General features: G+C 40.0%; 2 protein-coding genes across 2 annotated transcripts; both read left to right on the top strand.

Annotated features, from left to right (window-relative positions):
- Nucleotides 1-402: 402 nt before the first annotated feature.
- Nucleotides 403-9034, top strand: LOC307148892 (polymeric immunoglobulin receptor-like; the record flags this gene model as incomplete). The annotated part of the gene is made up of 7 exons (XM_079854825.1): nucleotides 403-442; nucleotides 1287-1610; nucleotides 1787-2101; nucleotides 2198-2524; nucleotides 7601-7705; nucleotides 7925-7968; nucleotides 8067-9034. 7 exons carry the CDS (start codon nucleotides 403-405, stop codon nucleotides 8394-8396), a joined length of 1485 nt encoding a protein of 494 aa, XP_079710951.1. The 3' UTR covers nucleotides 8397-9034.
- Nucleotides 9035-18536: 9502 nt separating this feature from the next.
- Nucleotides 18537-22582, top strand: LOC307154535 (uncharacterized protein). Its single transcript, XM_079864549.1, has 6 exons — nucleotides 18537-18739; nucleotides 18871-19209; nucleotides 21376-21450; nucleotides 21520-21624; nucleotides 21765-21811; nucleotides 21951-22582. The coding sequence occupies exons 1-6, from the start codon at nucleotides 18700-18702 to the stop codon at nucleotides 22221-22223; spliced, it is 879 nt and encodes a 292-aa protein (XP_079720675.1). The 5' UTR covers nucleotides 18537-18699; the 3' UTR covers nucleotides 22224-22582.
- Nucleotides 22583-26870: the final 4288 nt, after the last annotated feature.

Here is a 26870-nt window from a genome sequence, read left to right as displayed (position 1 = left end):
AATAATTAATCAATCAGAAACATGCATTTATAGGAGTGCGTGTGAACCGCTGCTGTTTGTGTGTGTGTCCATCAGTGTCTTACTTTCACTTCCCGTTTTATTAACTTCTCTCTCTCTCTCCCTCTCTCTTCTCTCTGTATCTCTGTCTCTCTCTTCTCTCTCTCTCTCTCTCTCTCTCTCTCTCTCTCTCTCTCTCTCTCTCTCCTCTCTGTCTCTCTCTCTCTCTCTCTCTCTCTCTCTCTCTCTCTCTCAGGGGAAGTGGGAGTCTCTGTCACATTCAGCTCTTCATGTTAAACATGTAACCAGGAAAGAAACACTCAAAACTCTTCTGAACACACATCGAGAGATTCAGAAGAACTGAATCTACTGACAACAGAGAAGATCATTTAATAAGAGAGAAGAATGAAGATCATCTGGACTTTCACTCTGCTGATGATTCCTGGTAAGAATCTGAACTCAAGTTCAAGGTTTGTTGTAGGTGTCGTGAGGTGTCAGTCTCCATGAGTGTGACACTCACTAAATCACTAAAGATAGCACAGATTTGGTCTTTTCAGTCTTTTACTTCAGTTCATGCTGTTTTATTGACTGTTGAAGAAATCTAATTTCTCTGTATTTTAAAGGGGTGGTATAATGCGCTTTTCAAAAGATGTAAAATAAGTCTCTGATGTCCCCAGAGTGTGTGTGAAGTTTTAGCTCAAAATACCCCACAGATATTTTTATATAGCATGTTAAAGGTGTCACTTTTTGAGGGTGAGCAAAAACATCGTTTTGTGTCTGTTCCTTTAAATGCAAATGAGCTGCTGCTCCCGGCACAGGGGGCGGAGCTTCAAGAGCTCATGTCCCTTTACCTCACACACACATACATGGAACATTTCAAAAACTTTTAGCCTTTTATGTTCAAACCGGAGTCAGACAATGATGGAGAGACTCAAGAAGAAGTGACAACATGTAGAAGCAACAGGACGTTTCTGAATGGTTAGTTGATGAATTTAGATAGTTTATGTGTAGTTATCTTCTAGTCATTAATTAGCATATTCTGTCTTGATAATCTATAAATCATTTTCCAGGGCGGGGTTTATGTAAATTCTGTGTTGTGTAGTTCCTACCAGCCGTTTGTTGTAGTCCTTAAAAAGCGATTTCTTTAAAATAAAATATCTCCCTTTTCTTTGAACTTTGAGCGTCGTAACTTTGCAGATGTTGTTTATCATTACACACTAACTAAAGTTAGAAAAGTGAAATCATATTCAACCACCCCTTTAAAGTGTTTTAATGCTGGTTTGTTGTAGGTGTCGTGAGCTCCATGAGTGTGACAGGATATTCAGGAGGCGGAGTCAACATCAAATGCAGATATGATGAAGGATATACAGACAATGCAAAGTATTTTTGTAAAGGTGAACAGTGGTCAAAGTGCACAGACCAAATCAAGACTGATGTTAAAGATAAATGGTTTGATGCTGGAAGATTCTCTCTGTATGACGACACAAGTGCATCAGTCTTCACTGTGACCATCAGAAATCTGAGTGAACGGGATTCTGGGACGTACCAGTGTGCAGTTGATAAATATGCAATTAAAGATTCCTACACTGAAGTGAATCTGAAGGTTTTAACAGGTGAGTAACTGAGACCCTCAAACTCATGATGATCTCCACAACATCACTGAACACTGACGTAATTACTGACGTTCACATGTGAAACGCATAACAGATGTGTTTGTTATTAAATTAAGATGAAATATCATTACTGACTTGATTTTTTTAAACAATAATACTGGGTTTGTGTTTAACAGGTCAACAGAACATGACTGTAAGTGGATATTCAGGAGGAAACGTCATTATAAACTTCAAATATGAGATTCAAGAAGAGAATCCTGTGATAGACGTCTGTAAAACTGCAGATCAGTGTTTTACTGTAATAAACACTAACAGAAGAGCAGAATGGAAACATGACAGACGATTCTCCATTTATAATGACAGATCTGCAGGACTCTTACTTCTGTTTATCAGAGATCTGAATGAGAACGACTCTGGAGAATATAAGATTATAGTCAAAGTTTCTGAAGATTACAGTTTCTTCTCTGAGTTTAATCTGGACATTAAGAAGGGTGAGCTGCTTTCAGTCATTTATGCATTATTTGACAGAATCCATGAATATATCTGGTGATTGTAACATTGCTGCACTTTATCTGGATCTTAAACAGAGGATTGTTGTGTGAAGAGCATCAGTCTATCAGCTTCTGCAGGAGGATCTGTGAGCATCAGCTGCAAATACCCACAATCCCACATTCGTGATGTGAAGTTTCTGTGCTGGAGATCTGGAGCTGATCTCTGTGCTAAAGAGACGTCTGTGAAGGAGAGCAGAAGATGGAGGGATGAGGGAAAGATCCGGCTGTATGATGACAGAGAACAGCAGCTCCTGACGGGAAGCATCAGTCATGTGACTGAAGAAGATTCAGAATACTGGTGTGGAGTTCAGTCTGATCAAGGACACAAGATCTTCATCACACGAGTCCTGATCAATGTTACAGGTACGGATGATTTTCTCAGTGATGAGTGTCTTGCATCATGTTGCTTGAATGTGGAAACAGAATGAAGAACCAGGTTTATTCTGTTCTTGTAGATTTGCACACAGGATTATTTTAATGTAGAAGTAACATGATGTCTGATAAAACAAAGCCACAAACCACAGATACAAAAGAGGAAGTGTCCTCACTAATCTGATCTGCAGTCAGTATTACTTCAGTCTCTGCAGTTAAAAGTGTTTAGATCTATGGTGCTGTTCTGCAAATGCACTGGTCACGTGTTTGTGATAGTTTTATTCGTCATGTCACTCTTTATATGTACAATGTAATTGGTTCATTTGAAACATCAGTTGATGTTCAGATGTTTTTGTCCTGTTCTGGTACATTCATATTCTTATATTTTCATTTCCTACCGTTTGGGGAAACCCTGTTATAGAATGTGTTGTAGATATAGATCAGGGAAACATGTCATTTTCGTGGGATGAGCTACAGCAGTGTGTGATCTCAGGAATTGGACATCTGAACAAAGTGTGAACGTTTGTGTGGTTATTTGGTTTTACAACAGAGTTTGGTGTTGCAGCAATTTGAACGCCATATCACAACTGTCTTTTTACTTTAGTAGTAGTGTTGTAATTTTAGTGCAGTTTTCAGTATTTCTGTTAGTCCACTTTACCACACTTGCACCACAGTTAAAACTGAAGTTAAGGGTGCGTACGGATAAGAAAATGGTCATTTTTATCCTTTGGTTGTGCTGTTTTGTTTTATTCACCATGAGAAAATATATGTGTTTATTTATAAGTTCCTAAAGCTTAAAGGGGGGGTGAAATGCTCATTTTCACTCAATCTCCTGTTAATCTTGAGTACCTATAGAGTAGTATTGCATCCTTCATATCTCCAAAAAGTCTTTGACAGTCACAAAGACCACACACCCACACACAAAGACCACGCACCTGACCACACCACACGCTACAAAAAATATAACTGCTAAAATTGCCAAATAATGAAAAAACCTAACAAAAGCTCTCGTTTATGGGTGATTCTTAGACTATGGGCACTTTTATGTACTTTGGTCATATTTTTAAAAATACATACAATTTTGGACAAAATCCTCTTTCTTTTTCAAACTAACAATAAAACCTCCTTAAAAACTTTTTACTACCTTTCTATTATGATTTTTTCATACTTTTCAACCTCCTTATAGGTGTCAAAATCACTGTTTTATCCTTGTCGCACACCCAGACTTTTTAACTTCAACAATGAAAATACAGTTTAAAAGTATGACTTATCTGGTAACTATTAATATACCTAAATTAAGCACTAGTAAAACAATTAAAATACATTATAGTATTTAATGTTAGACCACCATCAATATTACTTTTTATACAAAATATAGCTGTCGCACAGTATTGGTGTCATTTCCACCACAACACTGTAATGTCCCTTTAAAAAGTTTGTGTGAAAGATTGTTTAGGTGGTTTCTATGGAAATGTTCAGAGACATCAGAGCACATGTTGGACATGGAGGCAATTTTAAATTTTCATCAAGAACAAAATAAGAAAAATCAAGGTAAATATTGCTTGATCAGTTAATATATTTATTCTACGTCATTTCCAAACATGCTGTACCTTCAAGGGTGTTTTTAAAAAGTTAAAAATGTTAAGTTAAATAAGAGTATTTTACATACATGAAATGCTAAGTATTAATTCAAAGCTAATCAGTGAAGCTATCTTCCATTTTTTCACAAAAAACTACAGAAATGTCATTTCCACCACAGTCATTTCCACCACACTGCCCTCTGTGGTGGAAATGACAGCATGTGGTGGAAACATGCTGTACCTTCAAGGGTGTTTTTAAAAAGTAAAATGTTTTAAGTTAAATAAGAGTATTTTGCATGCATGAAATGCTGAGTATTAATTCAAAGCTGATCAGTGAAGCTATCTTCCATTTTTTCACAAAAAACTACAGAAATGTCATTTCCACCACACTGCCCTCTGTGGTGGAAATGACAGCATGTGGTGGAAATGACATTTATGAGTACAAAGTACAATTGATATGGATTGCAAGAGTAGATTGACTTTGTGAATTGAGTTTACTGAGTGTGATGAGTTTAAGAGTTTTTCAAATAAATATTTCTCTAAATATTACTGTTTCTCTACATTCACGTTAATTCATTGTCATTTCCACCACCACTGTCATTTCCATCACCACACACATTTTTTAAAAACATTTAAAAAGTTCTCATCACACATTAAAAATGTATCCACAATTTACAAGATCATGCTCTACTTAATATAAACATTCAAGTTATTTATTTTCTAATAAGCTCTTGCCCAAACCAATATTAAATTTCAGAGTGTGACAGGTGTACAGTTCACCATTTGGTCCTTAGGGCAGTCAATTTATCTCATTGACAAATGTATAATTATTGTACATTGTGGAAAAACTGATAAAACTAGTTACAAAAATGATCTTAGACTATTCTTGAGTGGCATAAGTTATTCTGTTTTTAAATAACAGCTGTATATAGAGATGTGGTGGAAATGACATTTGTTCATTGCAGGTCGGAAAAAATGTAAAATATTAACAATTTCTCTTGTAATCTAAGTTTGTCCTCTTACAGACCTTAAAACTAGACAAATTATTTAAACTTATGAGACTGTGTTATGTGACTTTTGAACAAGTTTTTTTTATTCAACTTCACAAGCCTAAAAGTGCCCCTAGTTGAAGAAACGCCCTTATACAGGCTGTAACTTATATTCTTCTTTACTTTCAAAGCTATGGGTTAACTTTTGTCCAGCCGATCTAGGCGTTTTAAAACAAACACACAAAAACCCCAAATAGCCTAAAAAACAATCCTAATAATAGGCTGTATAGAAGGAAGGCCTATAGGTTTATTTTCGGTTTGTTTTGTAATAAATAAGAAGCAAATACGGTATAACAGACAATATAATCGGGCGCCCGCGCGGTCACATTGCACGTTAACTGGAGCGCATCTCATCCTAACTTAACGAAACTAAGTGTATGCCTCACACTGACATGAGAAATACATCAAATACACAAAGCTTGAAATGTCTTTAAACGAAATAATTCAAAAAGAAAAAAAAATAGGCTACTCTCTGATTATGATCCATTATGTGCATTTCTCTCTGTAGGCTCGTTCACTACGGAGATGGCGATCGTCAACTTCATATTTGCAGCCGACACTGTCAGAAAACACTAGTTTATTAATAAATCAATGCACTCGTCACCGGATTTATGCACATCTTGCTTGTTGCACGCACACATATTATGTCGAAATAACGAGATATTATGTTGAAATAACATTATTAATAATAGCCTACATCTTTTAAAATATTTGATTGAATGCTGAATGTTGCGCTTGTTCAATTTAATAATAATTTAAACAATTTACTCCGCTTCGCGTCGTGACCGCATTACCACCTTGAGTGTGCATTATTTTTCTAATAATTCAACGGCCTGTCGTCAATTATTCCTTACTTGTTCCGTTACCTCCAACCCCCGTTTTAAATCGCCGGATCCACCCTTCCTTTGCGCTCCGGGACCTCCCACTTTACAAATTAAGCACTGGTTCTAACTGAATGAATACAGCAAAACTACCTATATTCCTTACTGAGCGCGAAGCAGCAGTGCAGCCAGCCACAGGTGCGGTTCCCGAGTGTTCTACGTGGTGCGCTAAACTGTGGCGCTGTTACAAAATAGCCTAAATTAAAGCATTTAAAGTTGGGGATAAAACATAGGCTAATTATATTTAGAATACAGTAATATATAACTGCTAATAAAGGAATAAATAAAGGAGTAAATCAATGAAAATTTCTTTATTGGTGAAAAAAAAACAAAAAAAAAATTATGCAACTGGTCGACCAATGAGAATGTCAGTCGACCAAGACGGCATCGACCGATTAGTCGACTAAACGACTAAAGTTGACAGCCCTAAAAGAAAGATAGGCTGTACCGAGTCTTTCCGGAAAAAAACGAGCGACTGAAGGCGGGCCGTGTGGGCGAACCTTAGCTGTGCTAACGCGCCGAGCTAACAACACACAGAGACATTTAAAGCAGTTTTACTCACCGCCTGCGGTTCCAACGCACGACCGCGAACCTTTATCATTGTGACTGCTCGATCCTTAAGCATTAGACGATCAGCAAACCCGTCGATCTGGGCTTTGTTTATAAAACAATCATCGTCGAAATGCAGGGAACAAACAGTCTTGCACAACCTCCGTTGATGCTCTGGAAAAACAAACTCCCTCAACTCAAGGGTCCCTTAACGCTGGGTTCTTTGGGAATCTGTGCAGGGATGTCTTGCCCTGGCAACCAAAAACACACTTCTTTGGTGACATTGACTTCCCAAAAGCCGAGCAGAGCGCTTTGATGGCGTACTGCTTTCGCTCTCTTGCTCTGGTCTACGAGTGCGCGCGCGCCCGCGGAGAAGTGCCCTTAGGACCCATATAAGGAAATTCCGCCCCAGCTGACGTCACAAAGACCCATACTCGAAAAAAACTTTCCGAAACTTGTGACAAACCGGAAGGACAATTTTTGGCACAGAAATACTCCTTCAAACGTACAATTTAATTTGTGAAACTTTGTCCATGTTTAGCATGGGAATCCAACTCTTTAACAGTGTAAAAAACTCAGTATGCATGAAATAGCATTTCACCCCCCCCCCCCCTTTAAATGAACAGCTTGCGGTTGTGTTTTCTGTGCGTCTGTGCATCAGCAAACATGAATTATGGGTAGGGTAATTACATCAGTAACCATTAAAAGACATGATGTCAAGATCTGTGTCTGGGGCGAAAGAAAGAAAGAAAGAAAGAAAGAAAGAAAGAAAATCATTTCGAAAAACAGTTTAGTTATCTATCCATTTTATTAATGTTTTGGATACAGATGTTCTAAAAACGACATCGTCACCATCATCATCATTGGCTTCTGTTTTCAAAACTTCTATATCTAACTTCACATCAGTGTCTCCTAACATGTCAACAGGTGCCCTTGTGCTGAAATATAAACATACAATCTAATATTTAGCTCAAAGTGATCCGCTTCTCTTATTATTATTATCTCTAGTTTTTTCAGGCTCTTCTCTGATTGTTCCTCTGGTTCTGGTTCTTCTGGTTCTGATCATCGCTGGACTCTTATTACTGTTTCTCTGTAAGAAGTATCAGTCTCAAGGTAAAACTCCTTCCTAACTACTTTAGATATAGAAACTCTCCATTTATACTGAGATTAAAACACAAAGATTTGTTTTTCCAATTTGAATCTGTCGCCACCTATTGGCTACAAAGACAAAATGCAGATATTTGATGATGTTTTAAAAAACATTTACAAAAGACATAATTGTTAAAACGTGATGTATGATGTCATTAATTAAAGGACGCTTGTTTTTGGCAGGTGGTGATTCGTCGTCTCAGACTGGACCAGGGAAACATGAAGTTGTGAGTCCAGTTACTGTATAAAATGTTTAATTAAATGTCTAATGCCTTCCATCCTAATGATATTCACAGCTGTAAATAATTTATCTGTCTCTCCTCAGGTTTCTCACACTGGTCGTGATTGTGAGAACATTAAAGACACTCACAAACAATTACCCACAAACCCCTCTGATTCTTCTAACACTGTTTATGCCACTGCCCAATTACCCACAAGCCCCTCTGATTCTTCTAACTGTGTTTACGCTACAGTTGAGAAAGGCACTGGTGACTCTCAGCGCTGCATCACATCTGCTGAGGATCTGAATTACGCAGTGGTGAATTTCCACAAGAAATCTGACTGTCCTGACAGTGTCAGTTTCAGGAATAATCAGGATTACAGTGAATACGCTGCTCTGTCATCTCACTGCTTGACAAGCCACAGTAGAATATAAATGAGCTGAATGTTTTTTTATCACCTAGTGTTTGGTATGAAATTTCTATGTTTGGTATTTTTATTACCAATACTAATAGCACATGTACGCCCCAGAGCCTGCTGCCATGTCAATCCCGGAGCAAGCACTTATTGATCTGGATACCTTAGAATGGACTCCCATCCCTGGGCTCTCTCCTTCCTCATGGGTCACACCCAGCTTGTTGTAATCACTTGTTTCTTGGCCCTTCCTCTTCCGCTGATGCAGTCCAGTCTCGTAGCACCGCCTCCTCTGCTGGTCCCGTCCAGTTCCCAGGCTCTGCCTCCTTCACTTGTTCCCCCTAGTTCCTTAGCTATGCCTCCTTTCCTGGTTCTGTCTGGCTTCCTGGATGTACCCCCTGCATCCACACTCCGCCTGGCTCCACCTTGGTCTTCAAAGCCTCCTGCTCCACCTCAGTCCTAAAATCCTCTGGCTCAACCTTGGCCCTCTGGTCCAGTGGCATCACCCTGATTCTCCAGTCCTCTGGCTCCACCTGCGTCCTCACTCCCACTGGCTGCACCTCGGTCCTCCAAGCCCCAAGCTCCACTTCAGTCCTCAAATCCTCCGGCTCAACCCTGGCCCTCCGGTCCAGTGGCATCACCCTCATTCTCCAGCCTCTTGGCTTCCTTGACTGTAGAACAAGGGAGATCTTGCCCCTCACCAGCTCTGCCCTGGACTGCAACTGCCTAAGGCTCTGAGGGTCTTCATCCCTCTGGCTCCATCAAGGCATCCCACTCTGCCCATTCCATCAGGGCCTTCTCCACCCCCATCTCGTACGGTCAAATTTATGTAGATTTATTTTCAAGGGCTCTTGTTTCATTCTATGTTTCCTGTGTCCTTAGTGTCTGTTTCCTTGGTGATCATGAGGGGCTTTCGCACCAGGTAGTTATAGGAACACTGTTATAGGAACTAGCCACCAGGCTAACACCGGAACCGTTGTCTTTAATAAAACTGCTGCAGTATACATTCTCATCTCTACTTGTCCCTGCTTAAACTTAACACCTTTAGTGTAACAGAAAATGTGAGAGATATTCTGACAAATACAGGAAGAGAGGAAGTAAAAAAAAAAGTTGTCAAATTCTTCTATAGAAATTTTTTTTTGGGAAACGTTTTACCAGAGATAAAGAGCAAAGACGGAGAAGAATGAACATCTTTACATTCACTCTGCTGATGATTCCTGGCAAGAATCTCAGTGCTCCTCAGTGATCTTCATTTCAGAGGTTTTGGTTTTGCTCCTAATTGGTGTTCCAATGTTTCTAGTGGCTGTAAGAAAGAATAAACAGACTCATGGCGATTACATTTTCATATCTTGGGTATTTCCATTAGTTCATACTAATGCTGAATGACGGTCTACAAGAGATTCAGATTAATCACATACATTTTACTGTGTTGAAGTTGAAAGTAAAGATCATCATCGCCCTCTATTGGCCTCCACTAGACAGACATGAGAGTATTTACGTAATTCCAGTCAAATCTGAGGGATGCTATCTTCCTTCCCAAAGGTTCAACTCTGCTGGGTTTTCACACTTTTCTTTTTTACTTCAGCTATTAAAGGAGAACTCCGGTCAATTTTAACATTGAGCTAATTTTTTTGTAAATTTGGAGTGCTGTCAGTACAGAGATCAACGACAAAAATCATTGTTGCCTACACCGTGTTATCCTCTTTTTAAAATTTGCACCCTGTTGACTTCAATGGGGCAAGTTTTAAACCTGCTTTTAGCCTCTTAACATCCTTGATGTGTCATTACAAGTGCACAGGTCATGTGAGTGATTCCTTCAGAGTGAACACGGGTGAATCTGACTGCAGTAGATGTGAAAGATATTAATAAAAGTGATATTAATTCAGCCAGCGCACATACCTGTATTTACTTCCTATTTTCGGTCGAAGTCCACAGTAGTCGATTGTAGAGTTCACGCGCGTGATCATAGGTACTAAACCTATGCGCGTGAACTCGACAATCGACTACTGTGAACTTCGACCAAAAACAGGATGTAAATACAGGTATGTGCGCTGGCTGAATTAATATCACTTTTATTTATATCTTTCACATCTACTGCAGGAAAAAAAAAATCCTCGGTTTCCCCTGATCTCCGTTTGCATAACATGTATTGAAATACAAAAATACTTTCAATAAACATCATCTTTTAACTCTGACTGTTTTTTTTTTTTCCATTCACTATATGTCACGGTGTGACAAATAACAATTAGAAAAGAGATTAAAGCCCTTGTGAATGCAGTGTTATTTGGAGACCTCCTGTGGACACCCGTCTCATTGCACCGCGAATCTGTTGCTATGGCAGCGAGGCCAATTGCCTGATTGACAGCAGGTGTGGAGAATTACAGAGAGCGTTGTGAGAGGGACACGTATTCAGATGGGGCTTTAAAAAGAGAGAGGAAGCAGACTGTCGGGGTGGTTCTCCTCCCGTGAGATACTGTGTTTGTCGGCGGGCTGTTTTGTATTTGAGGCTGGGCTGTGAAGTGGGCGAAGATTGAAGCTGAGAAGTGGAAAGAAGAGAGTGAAGTATTTATCAACGAAAACCCAAGGAATATCGTCAGCAGTGGGGAAGACGTAAAGTGATGAGTATTGGATTCGTTGTTTATATGCACTAACACTGAAGTGGTGTTGAGAGTTTGGAAAGTGTGTGGCACGAGTGAACTAGTACACAGAGTGAATTGTTGATCTGTCTCCAACTTTTGTCCGCTCCTCGCTGAATGTGACGATCGCTGCACCCGTTTCTGCTGTCTCTGGAGAGAAGTTGAGCCCTTGCGAGAGACGAGAGTCGATCTGGTGGGAGAAAGACCGGTGGGTGAGTGCTGGCCCGAATGCACGGTGTGCGAGTGGAATGCAGTGCCTGAAGTGACGATTCACACGGTTTGTGTTATGGAGTGAAGTTCATCGTGTGGAGAAGTAATAGTAGTCTGCTGTGCACTTTCTCCTTCCAGTCTTTCACTCGCCGTCTCCAAGGAAGGTTTTGATATATCAAGCGCCCAACTTACCATTTTGAGATAGCCCGGCTCTGTTAATGCTGAATGTTTTATATGCTGTTGAACTGTTAAACCCTGCTACATTGTTACAGTGTACAGCTGAAGTGGAGTGTCTCGCTTAAAGCATCCTCCCCGCCTGGTGGTCTCCACACGCTCCTAATGGAAGCCGCTGCCCTGTTCAGAACGAGAGAAGGTATTGCAGCTGAATGTTTCATCTACGGTTGAACTGTTAAACCCTGCTACCTTGTTACAGTGTACAGCGGAAGGGAAGGGTCTCTCTTAAAGCATCTTCCCCGTCTGGTGGTCTCCACATGCTCCTATTGAAAGCCGCTGCCCTGTCCAGAACGAGAGAAGGTATTGCAGCTGAATGTTTCATCTACTGTTGAATGGTTAAATCCTGTTGCATTGTTACAGTGTACAGCGGAAGTGAAGTGTTTCGCTTAAAGCATCCTCCCCGCCTGGTGGTCTCCACACGCTCCTATCGAAAGCCGTTGCCCTGTTCAGAAAGAGAAGGTATTTCGGCTGAATATTTCATATACCGTTGAACAGTCAAACTCTGTTACATTGATCCAGTGTACTGCTGAAGTGGAGTGTCTCGCTCTGTTGCTGCGTTCCAAACCGCATACTTCCCTACTATTTAGTATGGGAAAAAGAGTAGGCGAGCGAAAAAAGTATGTACGAATCCAAAAGAGTAGGCGAGAATTACCTGGGTGACGTACTAATTATCGCGAGATTCGGACTTAAGTGCATTCGAATATGCCTACTTTTCTACTATATAGTAGGCGAAAACAGTACGTGAAGGAAGCAGTACGTTCGAAACATCAGTATTCATAAAAGAGTAGGCGAGAAGTTCCCGGATGGCTTACTGCTTCCGGACAGATTTGAGTGCTCAACCGATGGATACTCTTCTATCCCAGGAGGCCACGCGAGAGGATACGTCATAAAGAAGGATAGGTCATACTCGAACGTGACGGAAAGGATGACGGACGAGACTCAAATGTGAGTATTACAAATCAAATGATCGCATGTGTTGAACTACTGTACAGTAAACTGTTGAATTGTTGAAGATGTAAAGACGCTATATTTGTGATTTTGCTGTAAATCACATTTTATTATGTAGCTAACAGAGGAGCTCCAGTAAGGACACCTACGTCTCCAAAGTGGATTTGCATACATTTTAAACCGTATACATCTTAAATACAATTACTAAATGTCTTATTTAATATCTGGCTAGAAAATCTTCTATAAGAATTGCAGATTACTACGTCTAATATAGATATGAAATAGGCATCTGAGTGATGAATGTGTGCTATTATGTAGAACAAATCTATAAAGTAACTAAACATAACTTATCTATTTTATTTGTCCATTACTGTTGATAAATTGAGGAACATTATGTTGGATAAAAAGTTAAAACAACCTCGACATGTAAATGTACTAGTGTTGAGTTCATAAATAAAGAGATAAAATAGATTCACATAAAGAGGTAATGTGAATCATGTCTGGATGTTACAGGGACAGATGAACAGATGTGTGTTTATCCGGTGGAGAGTGGCTCATGAAGCTGAATGCTGCCATCAAAGGCTCTGTGACATTACAGAAATGAATAAATATTTAAATCTTAAGTTGTAGTTTATTTTAATTATTGTAATTTCAAACAGAGCTATTACAGCACTTTTCTGATTCTTGATTTCTGTGCATTTGCTGTAGATCTTTTGTGGAGCAGGACCTGCAAGGGAAGATGATGGCGGCATTTGTGGAAAAAAAGCGTTTTTGTCTTCTAATTAATACTGAAATCAAATGACATTGTGCGGTTAAATGACTGCTTTTGTGTTATGTTTGTGCATTTTTGTAGGATCTGAAATGTCAGCAGATTGGTGTGAGCACTGAGGATGAGGAGCCCAGAGCTGAATCCTGGAGATGGTGCCATGGATGAGTCCCTCCATCACTCCACCTGCTCTTATTGCCTCAGATTGTGAAGCACAACACATCACGCAACAACCTCCGGCACGAAGGAACGGCTATCTCTGGTGGTCAGCTGATTCATCAGAATAAAGCCTCAGAATGGGAACCGCTGTGTTGAGATGGCAGAAGGATGTGGGGTTCAGCGCCTGTAGCCTACATGCATGATTGTAGTTTGAATAAAGCTTTGTTTCATGCGTTGACTTGTATATGCATTTGTTTATTGTGTGATGGTGACTTTCATTCATTCTTTGACTAATTTATTATGGTAATATTTCTCATTGTTGTCAGTAAATAAAATACAATTATTTAATTAATGCTTTATTTATTGTTTGAATGAAAATGTAGATATGTTCACTATATACACATCTAGAGTGTATTCATACATAGCTATTTCAAATGACATACATTACATTTTGTTTGTTTTATTGAATTATATCATTTTCAGTAAAAAGTTATATAATTAATTGGTCAGCACAAGTTGTTATTATTGTATGTTTTGGGGTGGGATAGCAATGCAATTCATCCTGGGGTAAAATTAATTTTTAATAATGATACTTAAATTTTCCGAGTATAAAATCAACAGTTTTCTCCAAAGGTGAATCTTCACACAGCTGCCTTTTGTGCAGACATTACAAACGCTGAGGAAAACCGTTCTAGGTAGGGCTGTCCAGTTACTGATGTTATGAGGTATATATATATATATATATATATATATATATATATATGGGTTTGCAAACAATATGAGATTTTATACACTGGAAAAAAGAACATAAGGTTGAATATCTTAATATATATTTTCTTAATTAATGATAATACATTTAAAAATGCATTTTTTGTTTTTTATAAGCCTGAGGGATGAAACGAGAGTTAAATTTAACAAGAAAAAGAGGAAAACAAAGCAGTAAGCCACTTTTGCTTATGGATGAAAATGTTTGGATATAAAATGAAATTAACAACATATTCAAGAGATAACAATTTTGGGATTTCGTTATAAAAATAAATATCGTTAGGATAAAACGGTGGGTCGCATTAGTAGGGTAGGGTTAAATATAAGAACTTAAATCAACCCTAAATGTACTCACAAAATAAATGGGCAGCAGTTTCTTCAAAAAGACCACAAAATGAGCAAGTTTAATCAATATCAAGTTATTTACAGATAGATGAATTAAACGTGTCCGTTCGAATCTTTTAAGTTGTTGCGCTTGTGATAACGCGTCGTAGGTCACATGATAACGTCAACATGGCAGATGTCCAGTTCACATTCATACTCAACGAGATCTGGCTATAAAGTACCTACTCTTTTAGTGCTCGTTAAGTAAGTACTCATTGAAATTGAGTACCTACTCATTGAGTATGCGGTTTGGAACGCAGCTTAAGTGTCTTCCCCGTCTGGTGGTCTTTACACGCCCCATCGAAAGCTACTGCCCTGTTCAGAAAGAGAGAAGGTACTTTAACGGAATGTTCCATATGCTGTTGAATAGTTAAACCTTGCTACCTGGTTACAGCGCACAGCCGAAGTGGAGTGTCTGGCTCGAAGGGTCCTCTCCGTCTGGTGGTCTTCACATGCCCCAACGAAAGCTCCTGCCCTGTTTAGAAAGAGAGAAGGTACTTCAACTGAATGTTCGTATGCTGTTGAATAGTTAAACCCTGTTACCTGGTTACAGCGCACTGTCGAAGTGGAGTGTCTCGCTCAAAGTGCCCTCTCCGCCTGGTGGTCTCCACATGCCCCATTGAAAGCCTCCGCCCTGTTCAGAAAGAGAGAAGTATCACTGTCGAACGTTCGCATACTGTTGACCGTTGAACCCTGTTGTATTGTTGCAGTGCACAGCCGAGAGGGAGCGTCTCACTTAAAGTGTCCTCTTGCCTGGTGGCCCTCCATGCCTACGTTGCAAGCCGCTGCCCCTGTTGAGAAGAAAGAGAATAGCTGCGGCACGTACCTCGATCGAAGTGTCGTCCGGTTGTCCAAGGTTCTCTCCCGTCCTGGCTTAAGGCCCCCGTTCCACTTGGCTTGGCCCAGAGGACACCTGCCGGGATATACTCACCTGCTTCCCCACCTGGCCCGCTCGCCACCCTGTGATCCGTCCGAGTTTGAGATCACCGCTCCCTGGGTACTTACCTCTGGGCAGCATCCGGGACTAGTTCCATCCCCGCCGTGAGTACTACCTGGTTCCAGTCCGAATGGGGTCCGTATAACCACGACTTCCTCGAGGGTCCCGTAAAGAGTACTTACCCAGTGACCTACCTGGATGGTGTGAGTTCCCTCTGATCCCTCTTCAACGAGCTGCAGGGCTGCCACGAACGTTCTTCCCTCTACGGCCCAGGGGGCCATCGAATTGCTACTGGCGACCAGAAGGAAGATTTTAATTAGGACTTTTCAAATTATTTGCTTTTAACTTAATAAAGAAACTGTTACTCCTTTATTCTCTTGTCTGTCTGGTCCTTGACACGCTCCTCGAGGTGGTACCCGGTCTCCAGGGGTGGGTGCAGTCTGGCTTGGCCCACCCCGACCTGTGACACTATACACTAACACATAAACTCACCAGAGTTCGCAGAAGTAATGTTTCTCAATCAACATCAATTGGAATTCCTTTTGAAACCCATGAACATACTTCAGCAATTTTATATGAAAAGTTCAAACATATTTTGTCAGAAAATCGTGCATTAGTAACACTTCAAATGCAGGGCTAGATCACCTCCTGTCTCAGCTAAGAAGTCTTCTCTCAATGTCTACGTCTCAGTCAACCAGTTTATATAGCGGCCCCTACAGGGAAACTACGGTACTGCGTATCTAACAAAAGTGTAGAACAGTGTACAACTCTAGTCTAGGGCAGTGGTTCCCAAACCTATCCTGCCGGCACCCCAACACTGCACGTTTTCTTTGTCTCCCTAATCAAACACACCTGATTCAACTCATCAGCTCATTATCACATGGGTTAATGAGTTGGTGAGTTGAATCAGGTGTGTTTGTTTAGGGAGACAAAGAAAATGTGCAGTGTTGGGGTGCCGGCAAGACAGGTTTGGGAACCACTGGTCTAGGGGGTTACATGATGAAACTCATAACTGTGAGAATTTCTGCTGTGACTCCAGATGATGGAGGAGACACTCGTACAGTTACTCCATTATTAATACTGTTCATCTGCACAAAATTGGAGAGTAGAACAAACTATCAGCGTCATCTATTAAGTTTCAGTATTTGTTAAATGTCACATTCAAACTGATGAAGACAGTGATTCAGTCAGATATTTGTGATTGACAGCTAAAGTGGGCGTGTCTAGAGCGACTCAGGAGGTCGTATGATGATCAAGTGTGAACATCGTCAATACAAAACCAAGCCAAAATACATCTGTAAAGAATCAGCTTCATGGAACTTATTGCTTTTATAAATATCTGCTCACTACAGAAGTCTCATCTGTTCAAATAAACTGATTTATGATTTGTTGATGTATGTAATGTTGCCTTGAAGGTCACTTATCCAGCATCATAAGACATTTGTGAAGTGTAATTTGATGTTGATGATGACAGAAGATCATCAGGACAGACTGTGAATGTGTTTGTGTATGGTGATGAATCTCTGAAGAATCTCTGTCCGTGGTGCTGAACACCTGAACGACTCTCTTCCACCAGCAGGAGATCAGACTCACATTTCACTCTTGAACATATGCTCAGCTGTTTTTCTCTGGATGCTGACAGTGTTTTATGATTTATGGAGTGATAAAAAAGAGAAATCCCAAACACCCTCTTTAAAAAAAAAAAAAAAAACTTTAATATGTCAACAAAATTAAACAAGAGTTCTAATGTTCAGATTTCTGTTTTAGAAATGCTCCTATAAAATACTCCATTTGCATATTTAAACATACCATTTCAGAAAACTTGTAATACAAAATAATCGTATTGTACTGTTATTAATCATGTCCTTTGTTCTCTGTTTGTCCTTGGACTTTGTTATACTTCCTGTTTCCTGTTCTTTCTGCCATCTTTGTAGTCCTTGTAATGGATTTTTCCCTAAATCTGACTATCTATAATAAATAAATCTGTTGCGTCTACTGATCGACACTTAATAACTCTTATATTCTAGCTCTTTGCGTCTTCCGTCGACAACTGGCCGAGTCTCTTATCCTAACTTCTTTGCTGCGCAGCATAAATAACAAAAGAGACAGACTTCAGTAAATGTCTCTCAGATGGTTTATTCAAACGGCCAGGAGTTCTCGAGCAATACTCAGAGAATCTCGGCCCAACAGAAGAATACAACAGGCTTTATAGAGTAAAGCCAGACACATCAAAATAGTCATATCATAATCATCATGACTAACATGTCCCGCTCTATCAATATGATTGGTTAAATTGTGTAAAGCAACCCCCCCCCAACCCCCCCCCCCCCCCCCCGCCAAATATAAAAAACATTGTTAGGGTTAATATTTTAGTCAATCATTTCACAATACAGTCAAAATAAACAGGACATTGAGTCCATTTTCAAAGTTCCATTCGACCAAGGTTACATTGAGTCAAAAGTTTGTTAGAAGGTTAGATCATATCGAAAGTTCGTCTGGTGACTATATCCTAAATAAAAGGAAGTATGTTTTTTTTTTTTTTTATTGTTAGATCTGGAATGGAAAGTTAGTCACCATCAGACATAAAAATGGGAAGTGTGATAAAAGTTTATCATAAGTTTAAAATCTAAAGTCAGATTTCCATGGTTAGTAACATAATTAATCTTATCTATAAAAGATCCACCGCATCCTCTTGTAGTTTCTCATGTTGGTTTCAGGTGTGTCGTTAGCTCGATTTCTTGTTAAGCTTGTTAGCCCCTGTGTATATAAATGTTTGGAGTTGGAGGGCTATAGAAGTCTTCCCACTGTCTACCTCTCAGTCTTCAGGCCCTCTTCTTCTTGTGGAGCGTCTAGAATCCTGTCCTTAAGAGGGGCTCTTTCATGTGTTCTCTGTGTTTGTCCCTGGACTTTGTTGTACTTCTTGTTTTCTATTCTGTCAGTCATACCTCACTGTGATATGAATCATGTTGATCAATCAGAAACCTGCACTTATAGTCGTAATGTGAACCGCTGCTATTTGTGAATGTTTCCATCAGATGTCACTGTCAGATGAAGCACATGTGAAGCATTAGTTTCACTTCCCACTTTATTAATCTCTCTCTCTCTCTCTCTCTCTCTCTCTCTCTCTCTCTCTCTCAGGGGAAGTGGGCAACTCATCATATTCAGCTCTTCATGTTAAACATGTAACCAGGAAAGAAACACTCAAAACTCTTCTGAACACACATCGAGAGCTTCAGAAGAACTGAATCTACTAACAACAGAGAAGATCATTGAATAAGAGAGAAGAATGAAGATCATCTGGACTTTCACTCTGCTGATGATTCCTGGTAAGAATCTGAACTCAGAGTAAATCACTAAAAACAGCACAGAATTGATGAGGAGCGTCTTTAAATTCAGTTCATGTTGTGGAATTTAAGAAGCGGTCCTATAATTGAATTTAAATGCTGGTTTGTTGTAGGTGTCGTGAGCTCCACGAGTGTGACAGGATATTCTGGAGGAGTCGTCAACATCACATGCAGATATAAAAAAGGATCTACAGCAAATACAAAGTATTTTTGTAAAGGAAAGAGGCCAGATAAACCCAAGTATGAGTGGTGCTATGATCTCATCAGGACTAATGCGAAAAATAAATGGGTTCAGAAGGATAGATTCTCTCTGTATGACGACACAAGTTCATCAGTCTTCACTGTGACCATCAGAGATCTGAGAGAAGAGGATTCTGGGACGTACCAGTGTGCAGTTGATAAAATTAGAGAAAAGGATTCCTACACTGAAGTGAAGCTGAAGATCATAACAGGTGAGTAACTGAGACCCTCAAACCCATGATGATCTCCACAACATCACACATAATTACAGTAATAATAATGAACACCTCTAGATGCTAATAGACCAGATAACATCAATAACCAAACTCTTCAAAATAAAGGTTCCACAAGTTTTTTTCCCCAGGTTCTTCATGGAAGGTTCTTTAAGGAACCATAAATGAAAATAAAGAACCTTTATTTTTAGAGTGCAGAGCAAACATGAGATCTTTATCATTATAATGTCACTTGAACTCTGAGTTTTTTAACTCAAGTTAAAAATTATTCAATATGTTCCTTATTTCATTTCCTGTGCTCATGTTCTGTTTCCATTGGTTTCCTTGGTTTTTGATTATTCCCACATCACTTTCAATTTTAGTTTGTCATAATCAGTGTGATTATAAAAATTGCTTGCACATTCATCTTCACCTCAAATGTATTCTTTACTGGATGGAACAGTGAGATTTATTACCGTATATACCCGAATATAAGACGACCCTGAATATAAGACGACCCCCCCCCCCCCCCCCCCCCCCCATTTTCCAGAATTATTTTTGGGGAAAAAAGAGATTTTTGTGGAAAAAAAATCTGGTTTTCAACAGAAAATAATTTTATTTGAAAATTCTAGTGATAATTCATTGGAAAAAAACATTTTAACACCATTCATTAAATATTTGGATTAATTTGTCACAAAATAAAGTGCACTCTGTCAATGAGTTCAGAAATGAATGAATGAGTGACAAAAATGATTAACCTTTTCACAAAAATGCAATAATTATGTAGGCCTATGTATGCATGGAATTGTGGTACTGTGAAGATAGATATAAAATAGCCATCTGCTTTTAATCAAACACATCTGACGTTAAAGTCTTGAAACAAACCAAACTGTGGGGTTGCAATAAGAACAGCAGTGCAAATGGGCCTTTATGCTGCACATTAAACTAGGCCTATTCCTCACAGAGACCCCCTGCCTCGCTATGCTCACTCTCATGATGCTCCACGAGCCCCTCCCACAGAATGTCATCCTCGCTCCCATTAAGGGCATTTGATATGCAGCATTTCTTAAATCCATGAATGATGCGCTCCTGGCTTATGGCATCCCATGCTTGGAGGATCCAAGTACAGAGCAGATGCACTGCTGGCTTCTGAAGTTTTCCAGTTGGTGTCAGTGAGACTGTTTATTTAATTCATAACACTGTCACTAAGAATTAGCCTATCGTGTTGGCGCCCTCTACTGTTTCCCCCTGCTTTCTCCCTTTCCCCCCCGTGATTTTGTCTATATTGCAAATATAAGACGACCCCCCATTTTTCAGCCTATTTTTAGGACAAAAACCTTGTCTTATATTCGGGTATATACGGTAATCATTGTTTTGTTGATAGCAATGCTTTCTGTTATCAGCAAAACAATGATTAATAAAGTTTTCAGTTGTTTCAGTAAATAATGTCAGCACAACATTTTCTTCTGACTGTACTGCAAATCTGCAAATCAAATGCTTATTATAATATTTAAATGAGCACAATAACAATTTATTATATTCATAATGCCATTTATTGCCAGCATTTGTTAGATTTTTATTCACACACTGTAAAAAACAAAACAAAAAAACAATGTTGGTTGTCAGCAAGCCTGTAAATCATCAACTACAATAAAACTGTAAAAACAGCAAATCATGAGCAGCTGAAACAGATCTCTACTGTAATCTACTTTACAGTGTTACTGTAATAATATCATGCACTGAATTAAAAACTGTTAACTCGTTTCATTTGAGGAAACTGATTGTCAACTGCCATTTAATATTTATACTGTGTTAGTAATGTACATTAGTGAGTATATTAGTATTAGACATATTTAAGTCCACTAAAAAAAGAATGTCTCTTAAAATGTCAGTTTAACTCAAACCTGTTGCAGATTACTGTTGTGCAACAACCGCATGTGCTAAAGTCCTTAGCAAAGAGATCATCACATCAGCAACACTTTAAATCCTGCAAACAGTTTAGAGGCGCTCAGAAGTCGGCACTGTGTGGTTTTGTGTGTGAAACATGTCTGATGGTTGAATAATGTGTGAAAGACATCAGCGTCTGTGAGAAAGGGGAAGTGAAGGATCTGTGAGTGGAGAAAGTAAGAAAACACTGTTTGTGACACTGAGTTTTCTGTGTTTTAGAGACAAACAGTCACAGAACATCATCATCATCATCGTTTAATTCTCCAGCGATCACATCTGCGTCTCCTGTAACAGGTACAAACACACTCTGAAACACACTCATCTGTGTCTGTGGTTGAGATGGTGACTCTCTGGTCTTTTCAGGCTCTCCTCTGACGGTCAGTGTGAGTGTGTGTGTGGTTCTGCTTCTGATCACCACTGGACTCGTGTTAGTGACCGTGACTCTCGTCAGGAGGCGTCGCTCTCACAGTAAAACTCATTCTTCCATCTTTACTCTCTTTAAAAGGACTTTTTGAACTGATACATTTACATAGACCTTTTCCCTTATTTCCCCTTTTGTTCAGACAATAACTCCAGCTTGTTTGTTCAGTTGTTCTTGTCTTTGACAGATCCGTCGTCCAAAAGATCTCAAGTCACACCAGGAAACAATGAAGAGGTTTGTAGAATTACTGTGATTGAGAAAAAAAAAAAGAGGTTTTGATCATTAATGAGAATGAATTATAATACCTGATCTCCATAGCTGTATTAAATATTCTAATTATTATTAAATACATAAATGTTTTGTCTCCCTTCAGGTTTCTCACGCTGGTTGTGATCACAAAGAGATTAACGACGCCCTGAGAGAATTACCCACAAGCCCCTCTGATTCCTCTGCTACAGTTGAGAAAGGCACTTGTGTCTCTCAGCGCTGCATCACATCTGCTGAGGATCTGAATTACGCAGTGGTGAATTTCCACAAGGAATCTGACTGTCCTGACAGTGTCAGTTTCAGGAATAATCAGGATTACAGTGAATACGCTGCTGTCAATCATCTCACAACAGCAGATAAACTGATGCATTTACAGTAAATATACAGACTGATTCACAGTAAACAGGGTCAAAACTGAGCACCATATGAGACATGTACTGTATAAACAGATTGTATTTATCAAATGTAGATTTCCCAGTTTCCCAGTTTGTCTGATTAATGATTCTGTTCACCTGTTCTGTTCATTATCTCATTAGTTATCCATGTTATTTAACCCTCTGAGGTCGACAATCACGCCGGCGTGATCTGCTCGCTTTTTTCCTTATCAGTTGAATTGAGACCCGAAATACTCTTTTGACTTTGATTTTACAAACAAGTTTCATACATCAATCAATTCTGTTAAATGTGTATCATTTTTGTGTATACTCACAATAAAAACAAAGTGTTGTGCTTTTTGCCAAATAAAGAAAAATAAACACGAAGCGAGTTCTGCCTTCTCTCTGTCAGTGTAGTCCATTCTGAAACGTGTCCAAAAATGAACAATAACTCAGCAAATACTCAGTCAAACACAGGCATGAAGCTTGAATTCTCTTCTTTTAAATAATAATTTATATAAAAAACAAATATTCTCATCTTGTGAAATCTGTATTAAAAGAGAGCGATTCCAGTCGAGCTCATTACAGCTGATTCAAATGTAATGTGACTCCGCCCTCGGAGAGCGCGCGCTATTCAAACGCAACTGATTGAGGCAATCCACGCAAACCTGTGAACGCCCACATATCAGTTCGAGAAAACACAAGTTTATTCAGATCATTACTTGTTTACACCGTCTCTCATCGCTGTGAGGAATAATAATAATGGAAAATGTACCTCAGAAGTGCGGGTATTTCGAGGAGCAAGGATCAGACTGAGCTGAGGAATACAGTAGAAGGCTAAGTTTTTTTTCCTTCTCACGTGAATCGGGTTTCTGTTTATGAATGAATGAACGGCAGAGATGCTCGCTGTTTACCACAGCTCGCAAAAAGACAGTTTAAATTTAAATCGCGTTTGTGAATGAATGATGATGTTTTAGCAAACTGTATTGCTATACTGAGATGAGTAAAAATCGACTGAAATATGTTGAAATAAAATGTAGGCTATTTGTATAAGCAACGTATTAAACTGCAAATTAACATTTATATGCTCTAATATTTCATAAAAACAACGTTACAGTCAGGCGAAATATGAAAGACAACATTTTGTTGACTAGATTTGGGTACAGTTTTTACTGTAGAATATACTGTAAGACTACACTTGAATTGTTGTTGTTGTAGTGGCAAAAACAATGTTGGGTTTTTCCTGTAACCCCCTCTTATTGTTTCCAACCACCTGGAGAATGCGGGTACAGGGTCAGACTCACAGCCCGAATCCAAGAAAATCCAAGATTTTTATTGCACAAATTGCAAATTATATAAAGTACAAAAGAAAAATGAGAACTGTCCTTGTAGCGCTTGGAATACAGCTTCCTCACACAGGCCAAGCTCCAGTAACCCAGATCCAGGCCGAGGTCAAAGACTGTATCTGCTGGCACGCCTTCTCCTTCTCTCATGCGCTACATGCTCCAACTTATAGGACAGCGCCCTCTCTGGCTGTAGAAGGTGTACCACTCAAATGCAATAGAAAAAACAATTATAAGTAAATTATGAAACCAAAAATAAACTCAAATGCGGCTCCTACACACCGGCCCCTAATTGTTCTTTATAGAATCAATTGTTTAAAATAAATACAAAAAAGGAGCCAGAAATCAATAATCTCTTAATGCTTTTAGAAAAATATGTATATATATACATTACATCCCTTATTGGTGATCTTTAAGGGGCACCGGACACTCTTCATTCTCCAGAATTCGGCACAGCTTGGTAATGGGTCTATCAAGAATTGAAGTCTGTGTCTGGAGCTTCACGGATCGGACAAGCCCCTTTCGATCAGGCTTGGTCTCTAGAACTCTTCCTAATGGCCATGACCCTCTAGGAGCAGTGGGGTCAACCACTAGAACAAGATCTCCAACACTCAGGTTCTTCCTGACTACAGTCCATTTTTGCCTTTCTTGGAGTAGAAGAAGGTATTCTTTAGTCCATCTATGCCAGAAGAGATCTGCCATGTACTGGACCTGTTTCCAGCGGCGTCTAGCATAAAGGTCTGATTTCAGGAAGATTCCAGGAGGCATAATGGGCTGCGTTTTCAGCAAGAGGAGGTGGTTTGGGGTCAGCGGTTCTAGGTCGTATGGGTCTGAGGACACTGTGGAGAGAGGACGGTTGTTTAGAATAGCCTCTACCTCACAGAATAGAGTTTGAAGACCCTCATCATCGATGGACTGTTGATGGAGTGTGGAGTACAGCACGTAACGAACAGATCTTATAAGCCTCTCCCAGACTCCGCCATGGTGCGATGCAGCTGGTGGGTTGAAACTCCACTCGATTCCATCAGGAAGCAGGGCATCCTGGATCTTCAACTTGTCCAGTGTCATCAGAGCTTTCTTGAGCTCCACCTGAGCACCCACCAAGTTCGTTCCGTTGTCAGATCTGATGTGCTTAATCTGCCCCCTTCTGCAAACAAATCTCCTCAAAGCGTGAATGCATGAGTCAGTGTCTAATGAGAAAGCTACTTCCAAATGAACAGCTCTGCTAGACATACATGTAAACAGAACTCCATACCTTTTGATGGTGCTTCTTCCTCGCCTCACTTCAATGGGGCCAAAGTAGTCCAATCCGACATTGGTAAAGGGAGGGAGGTCAGGTAGAATTCTTTCTAGCGGCAAATCTGCCATTTTTTGCTCACCTGCTTTGCCCTTCACACGTCGACACATGACACATCTTGAGAGCACCTTTCTTGCTAAGGAGTTGGCCTTAATAATCCAATACTTCTTACGGAGCTCTGAGAGCATGTGGTTCCTGCCACTGTGACCACAGCGTTCATGAATGTGTCTTAAAAGAAGAATTGAAATGTGTGAATCTTTGGGCAAGATACAGGGGTGTTTAGTTTCATCAGGCATGGCAGATTTATGCATCCGGCCACCTACTCTTAAGATGCCTTCATCTAGCACAGGATCAAGCCTACAGATCCTGCTGCTCCTTTTGACTTTAGGTGGAGTCATTTGCAGTGTTGTAATTTCATCTGGGAATGCTTGCCTCTGAACATAAGAGATAACTGACCTTTCTGCCTGTAAGAGATCTTCCACTGTGAGGACCTGTCCACCAGGTTTGGTCCTGAAACCCTGTAGTTTTGGGCTCACCTTTTGGCTGCGGGAGCGGGTAGTGACTTGATACGATGGGAAGCCCTTTTGTTTTTTGATTCTCAGTATCAAGGCCGTTTTCAGTTTGATGTACCATGCCACTGCTTTAAGCAGCCTAATCCAATTTGAAAAGTATGAAATAAGCTGGTCTGTGGGTGTTTCAGTGTTCACCACTGTTGTAAACACAGTAGTGTTTCTCCTGACCTCTGGATCATCCTGTAATACTGAGCCCAATGCCTCCACCTCTAACCAACTTTCCTCAGGTTTCCATAGGAACTCTGGGCCATGCATCCACCTCCTTTGTTCCATGAATTGATCTGCACTCAATCCTCTCGAGGAATCATCAGCTGGATTGTCTTTACTTCTTGCGTATCTCCATTGAGACAGCTCCGAGTTATCCCGAATCAGCGAGACCCTGTTGGCTACATACGTTTTAAATCTTGCAGTGTCACTTCTAATGTACTTAAGTACGGTTTGGCTGTCAGTCCAGAAAACGGAGGGCTTTAAGGGTAGATGTAGTTCTCTCCTTAGCATTTTGTCCACTTTTATCAACAGTGCTGCAGCGGCCAGCTCCAGACGTGGTATTGTGATGTTCTTTAAAGGAAGGACTCTGGACTTTCCCATGAGAAAAGTGACATGTACAATGTCCTGTTCATTAGCTTGTCTTATGTAGCTCACTGAGCCATAGCCATTCTCACTGGCGTCAGCAAAGTGGTGTAGTTCTGCACACTTTGTTGTTCCATAACCTTTTGGTTTCAAACAACGTGCAACACTGAAGTTTTTTATTCTTTCTAAACTGTTTGTCCATCCTTCCCACCGGTCTACTACAGCTTGGGGCAAAGGTTCATCCCATCCAAAGCCTCTCTGGCAGAGCTCCTGTAGCAACTGCTTGGCTGGGAGAATGAGAGGAGCAAGAAAACCGAGGGGATCAAAAATGGAACTTACAACAGAAAGTATGCCTCTGCGGGTATGTGGCTTCTGGCTTAAATTGATGTTAAACTGGAAATGGTCAGAGTCCACACACCACTGCAATCCCAGGGCTCTTTCCATTGGTAGGCTGTCTTTGTCAAGATCCAGTGTTTTGATTTCTTTTGCCCATTTTTCTTTTGGAATGGATGCTAGAACTGCCCGATTATTGCTGACCCATTGAGTCAGCTGGAATCCACCTTTGTAGCATAGTGCAGTGAGGTCTTTTACTAGCTGGATTGCTTCAGACTCTTCAACCACGGACTTAACACAATCATCCACATAAAAGTTGTGCCGGATTGTTTCAGCTACCTGAAGGGGAAAACAGCTTTCATTGTCATCAGCAGTTTTTCGTAACGCAAAACTTGCGCAACTTGGGGAGGACACTGCACCAAAGATGTGCACAAGCATACGGTATTCCTTTGGGGTTTGACTGGAGTCACCCTGTGGCCACCACAGAAAGCGCAAATAGTCCACACCTGATTTCTCTACTCCCACCTGATGGAACAT

This window comes from Squalius cephalus (assembly GCF_949319135.1).
Source record: "Squalius cephalus genome assembly, chromosome: 2".
Taxonomy (NCBI): Eukaryota; Metazoa; Chordata; class Actinopteri; order Cypriniformes; family Leuciscidae; genus Squalius; species Squalius cephalus.
This window is presented reverse-complemented; position numbering and strand designations above follow the sequence as displayed.